At 56.1% G+C, this 6,050-nt stretch overlaps 1 protein-coding gene across 2 annotated transcripts in view; it reads right to left on the bottom strand.

Annotated features, from left to right (window-relative positions):
- Window positions 1–6,016, bottom strand: part of VIPR1 (vasoactive intestinal peptide receptor 1) — a 42,073-nt gene extending 36,057 nt beyond the window's left edge. For both annotated transcript variants that reach the window (XM_006155396.3, XM_006155397.3), the window contains exon 1: window positions 5,916–6,016. In XM_006155396.3, coding sequence (XP_006155458.1) covers window positions 5,916–5,976 — 61 coding nt within the window. In that variant the 5' untranslated portion in view covers window positions 5,977–6,016. The remainder of the gene's footprint in view (window positions 1–5,915) is intronic.
- Window positions 6,017–6,050: the final 34 nt, after the last annotated feature.

The following is a 6,050-nucleotide window of genomic DNA, read 5'->3' as shown; positions in this document are numbered from 1 at the left end:
CTCTCCTAAAAAAAAAAAAAAAAAAGAAAAAGAAAAAGAAAGTGAGAAATCACCCCCCGGGGGGGATGGCCACACCACAATCCTTTCCCCTCCATTCTCCTCTCAGGATCTTGGGCACGCACACACACGCGCCCAGTGTGAGTTTAAACCACTGGGTCCAAGATTCGAACCGTGGTCGACTACATGGGAGTTCAGCGACATAGCCATTATGCTAATTGCTGGTCCCGTGCAATGTTTTAGAAAACCGTGTTACCTACAAAAACGCTGCCCGTTGGCTGTGAGTCACCGACACGATCGTGCATCCATATCAATATGCTGGCATAGTTCTCACATTCCCGTACTTTATATTTCTAGGCACAAACGTTGTGTTGCTTCTCTGATCTTTTAGTGCAATCACACCTCAACACGTAGACAGAATTTTATCATTAATCACTTTCCGTTTTTTTTTTCTTTTATGTTACAGCTAGACCATCATTAGAAACAACTTAAAACAGAACCAAAAATGAATGCATGCGTGTCCTGAATTTCGTTTTCTGATGGTAGAGGAGGCATTGGAAAAGTTTATTGCAGGGTCAGTGGTTAAGGGAGCCAGAGCCACATGGCTGACCTCAGCTCAAATCCTGGCCTGAGCATCTTGAGAACACACGAGGTATGTATGCATGTGTACCCCACATCCCGAGGGGATGAAGAAATGGAGGAGAAGGGATTGCATCCATCCTATGGGGGGGAGGTGCTTTCTCTCTCCTCTCTGACAAGTGCACACACCCTCTGACTATAAAAAAGGAAAGTTTGTTATGAAAAGGAGGTGTTGGGGGGACCAGCAGGTGGCGTGGCGGTTAAGGTGCTGGACACTCCCACATGGAAGACCACGATTCGAGTCCTGGACCTGGTGGCTTGTTTTCTCACTCTTTCTCTCTCTCTGTCTCTCTCTGGTCAAATTAAAATAAATGAATGTATAAGTAAAATTTTAAAAAAGGAGGTGTTGGGACCAACAGTTGGCGTAATGGCTATGTCACTGGACTCCCATGTAGTTGGCTGTGGTTTGAGTCCTGGACCCGGTGGCTTAAACTCACGCCGGGTGCGTGTGCGTGCGTGCCCAAGATCCCGAGAGGAGAATGGAGGAGAAGGGATTGTGGCGTGGCCATCCCCCCTGGGAGGTGATTTCTCGCTTTCTATCTCTCTGTCTCTCTCTGTCTTTCTGACAAGCGCACGTGCCCTATAGCAAAAACATCTGAAAAAAAAAAAAGAAAAAAGAAGAGGAGGTGTTGAGTATGGGGGGATTGAGTATACTGGGGTGCAGCCAACACTTGAGATGTCATTGCAGAGTTCACGAAGCAATGCCGTTTGCCCCCCTCAGTCAGATTGTGAACTGGGACAGGGAGCATCAGGCGTGAACTCGGAGAAAACTCCACCCGGCTGGCCATGTTCCCCACCGAGAGGCTCTTAGCCCACAGCGCCTGGCAGGTTCCTGGTCAGGTCTCCGGGTCTGCTTTACTAGGCAAATATGCAAATGCCATGGTTATGGCGCCTCTGAGTAACTGGACTACTCAGGACCCCCCTCTCCTGAGGAAGGCTTAACATTTCACGTCAACCCTGCCAGGCCCATGGATTTGCTCAGGAAGCCCAACCCCCGAGCCAAAGTCAATGCCAGCTGGGCCCAGCCCAGCCCAGCCCAGTCCAGCCCAGCCCAGGTCTGAAGGTTCACAAGTTCTCAAGAAGGGGGACTGGGAGGAGGAGGTGCAGGTGTCCCCATTCAAGCAAGAGCCTCGGGGCTTGGTGCTGGCATGGGGCAGCAGTGGGGGCAGGCCACCTTCTGGGGCTGCACGTGATCAGGCGGCATTTGCAGCTGAAGGCTGAAGGGAACACCGGGGGTTCCTGTGGGCCTGGTCAGAGTACAGTCTCCCTTGCTCACAGACCCTGCCGCTTTTGTGCCTGCCTGTCCTGCGGGCTCCTGTGGTCTCCTTCTAGGGTCGGTCCTTCTCCCGTTCCTGTGCCAGGCTCTCTGGAGGCCACAGTGGGGCCCTTCGGGCCAGTCAAATCCTGCTCGTGGTTCAAGACCCTGTTAATAATATCAGCAAGCAATGACCTAGCTCTTGCATTGAATAGACGCTGGCACTGTCCTAACCACTTCCGGCCTGCCTTTCTTTTCTGCCAGAGGGAGTATACTGGGGTGCAGCCATCACTTGAGATGTCATTGCAGAGTTCTCCTCCATTCTCCTCTCGGGATCTTGGGCACGCACGCAATGCCACGTGTGCGAGAGAGAGAGAGAGAGAGAGAGAGATAGAGATAGAGAGAGATAGAGATAAACTCCCCCTCCCGAAGTGGGGTGTGGGAATGCTCAATCCCGTCTCCATTATTCCATCTTGTTGGGATCTGGGGCACACATGGACACACACCCAGTGTGTTTTTCAAGTTGCCAGAGCTGGGATTTGAACTGTGATCAGCCATGTGGAATCTGGTTCCCTTTACCCTCAGCCATTGAGCTATGAGGCCAGAACTGTACTAATTTCTTTAGATAAATAACTTATTTAACTGTCCCGTTTCACAGATGAGAAACCGAGGCACCGGGCGATGGGGACAGTGGCCCCAGGTCGCATTGCCCGTGAGCGGTGCAGCCCATGTACCCGTGTGCCCTGCTCCTGGTCTGATGGGCTCCAGGCCATTTGTCTGGGGATTCTCCCACTGGGCTTTGTGTACCGCTCTCCGTCAGCACTGGCACACCCTGTTTTGTAGGCCAGTTATTGGATCTGGGTCCCCGCCAGGTTCAGGCTCTCTGAGTCTCCAGGTGCCAGTACTGGCTGGGGAGTGGATTCCGGCCACATCTCCGGCTCTGGGCTCCGTCTCACCAGAGGTGGGACAGAAAAGAGGGAGCCCCTGGGGTGGTCACATTTGGTCTCAAGGAATCTTACACAAGGAAGCTGGGCTGGGAACTGGTGCTAAGGGTTGGGTAAGCAGGTAGGTTTGGGAGCCCGGGAGGAGAGGCCAGTGTTGAGTATGAGGGATGTGGTCGGGGGGCTTCCTGTAGGAAGCAGCCAGGGGAGGGAAGCAGAGGATGAGGTGATAGCCATGAAAATTCGTGGCATCTGGAATGGCATGTGGCCCTGGGCTGGGCCCTGGGAGGACTCCCTACATAACGGCCCCACAAGCACATCACGTATGTCACAGCCCTCAGAAATGCAGGGCCAGGCTGGCCGTGTGCGCCCACTGGAGCTGTGACCCCCAACAGAGCCCAGCCCTGAGCCTGGGGAAGAGGCAGCAGGGCGCAGTGGGGTGGGGCCTCTTGTGTCCTTTTATAGACTTGAGGGCACACAGAGACACAGACACTGACATGGACTTCCGGGCACATGGAAGCCAGACACTCACACAAACACACATGCATGTGCATTTACCTGGGCATGGCCAGATCACACATAACTCACAGACAGAGAGGCACAGACACCCCCATCTGGGCGTCCCAGAGACACACTCGCATCTGACACCCAGAGACACAGCACGCCAGGCAGACACGTTCAGGCCTGACCACACTTAGACACACGCCTCCAAATCACAGAGACACGCAGAGTCAAACACAGAGCTCTAGCCCCCAGAGGCACAGACACACCCAGGGACACACACTGGGGTGTGCACCAACACCGAGCCCCACACCAGGGTACAGCCGGGCTCAGCCCGCAGGCCTGTGCTGGCCCTCCTGTGGATCCCAGGCAAGCTGTCTGGTGACAGGGTGTTGGCACCTGCCGGGCACCCTGTGCCAGCAGTGATCTCATCAGAATCACAAGGGCGGCGTGTCCTGAGGGCCTGGGAGGTGCTGCAGTGGGGCCCGGAGTCCGAGTCTGGGCCTCTTGGGACTGCTGGTGATCCCGCTGCCGGGCCTGGTGAGGCCTGTCTGCAGCCTGGTCCAGCCTCCTGCCTTGGCGGGGGTGGGACGTGCAGGCAGCGGGCAGGTTCAGCTACCCCTTGACCCAGTGTCAGTCTTCCCCAGGGAACAGGGTGCCATCCCTTTTTGATTATTTTGGCTATAGTATGTGTGTGCTCACGGGAGAGAGAGAGAGAGAGAGAGAGAGAGAGAGAGAGAGAGAGAGAAAGTGAGAATCCCTTCTCTTCCTTTCTCCTTTTGGGACTGGATATGCATACATGGACACACATGTGTCTGGCTTGCTTTTCAAGCCTCCGGGTCTGGGACTTGAATCATGCAGTCAGCCACGTGGGATCCAGGCATCTTAAGCTCTGCACCTCTTGTTGGCCCCAGGGGCCACCCCTCTTTGAGACTCCATGCAGGAGACAGAAAGTCTGGGTCCAGGCCGCGTGGGGGAACACAGTGGGGTTACATAAGAGGACTCAGGCAGGGCACGGGAGCAGGGAGACTAAAGGTGCCCCCTGTGCTGCGCAAGGCTGTTACGTAATAGGAGACCCAGCCTGGGGGAGGCCTGGGATGGAGGCCCAGAGCAGTCAGCCTCCTCACTGCCTCCAGCTCTGGGGCCGGCCCTCACTCCCCCTCCACAAGCCTTGAGCCTGACGCCCACCTCCCAGGGGCGGTCTGTCCCCGTGCCCCCCCACTTCCTAGCCTCTCTGCTTCTCCAAACCTGCCTGTTTTCTCAAGTCTGGCTCAACCCCCAGCTACTGAGCCAAGTGGAGGGTGCTGTTGTCGATCCTGGCTGGGCACTGGGCTGGGCAGCTAGGTCCCACCCTGCACACTGCCGGGGGCTTTCCCAGGCCCTTGAGCTAAGGAGGAAGAGTCGGCATCCCAATGTGCTCGGTCTCTGGGGCTGACCTTGACTTGTCCAATCAAGATAAGGAGCTGACAGCCCATCTGGCTTGCTGAGGGTGGGCTGGAATGGTGACGCCAGCCCAGTGCTCCTGTTTGTGGTTAGGGGCCGTGTGTGGGCGGTGGCACTATCGCTTCTTCTGGGTGTCCTGGTGGCAGAGCCTTCGTTGTGAGGAAGGAGCTGGACCTTGGTTCCTCACCCCCTCCCCAGGCTGATGGTTCTAGATCTGTCTGAACTAGCCTGATGCCCATCCTGCTCCAGACTCCAAGCTTCCATGTGGTCCCTGTGTGTGGGGGGGGACGGGGGTCACACACTGTGAGCTCATGTCACTGTGACCCCGTGTCCTCTACTCACCCTCTAAGATGCTAACCCTGTACCGTGTTCTAATCCTGGAGCGTGCTGTTCTGGGGTCAGTTTTCCCCATCCCCAGCACCTGGGAGTGACCCTATCAGGCTGCCGCCCCAACTCCTCCTTGGGCTGGGCCAGGTCCTGGGACCTGTCTGCCCTCATTGTCCACTGGGCCCTATCATACAGCATCTAGGTGGGCTGGTAGCTGGGGACATCACCTCTACTTTTTCCGGAGGAGAGAAGGAACTGTAAAGGCAGAGTTGACACCATGTACTTTGTGGAGCCCCAATGTAGTAAGCACTCTTTTTATTTTTATTATTATTATTTTTTTTGCTCTAGGGCACGTGCTAGCCAGAAAGACGGAGAGAGACAGAGAGACAGAAAGCGAGAAATCACCCCCCAGAGGGCATAGCCATGCTGCAATCCCTTCTCCTCCATTCCCCTCTCGGGATCTTGGGCACGCAGGCACACGCGCCCGGCCTGAGTTTAAGCCACTGGGTCTGGGACTCGAACCGGAGTTGACTACACGGGAGTCCAGCGACATAGCCATTACGCCAACTGCTGCTGGTCGCCGTAAGCACTCTTCAGTGATAGTGGGTGCTCCCCAGACCTGGGAGGGGATGAGGGGAACATGGGGGCCTGTCAGCCTCTCCCTTCTTCCATCTGGCTCTCCCAGCCTCTCCTCACCAACCAGCAGCTCGGCAGTGCTGCCCATGGTCCCCAGCCAGCACATGGGGAAGGAACGTGACCTGGACCTGGGCTCCAGGGGCGTCTGCAGCCCCACCCTTCTCAGGAGGCCTCACCTGTGGTCTCGTTCTCCAGCCTGGCCTCCTCCAGGCACTGCTTGTGCTGTACCTCGATCATCCTCAGATAGTCACACTCCTGCTGCAACCTGGCCGCGTGGCCACCCTGGGAACAGACGGGGAGCGCCATTAGCC

The sequence above is a fragment of the Tupaia chinensis genome, unplaced genomic scaffold (assembly GCF_000334495.1).
Source record: "Tupaia chinensis unplaced genomic scaffold, TupChi_1.0 Scaffold000451_2, whole genome shotgun sequence".
NCBI lineage: Eukaryota > Metazoa > Chordata > Mammalia > Scandentia > Tupaiidae > Tupaia > Tupaia belangeri.
The sequence above is the reverse complement of the archived record's forward strand: the minus strand, read 5'-3'. Positions and strand labels throughout refer to the sequence as shown.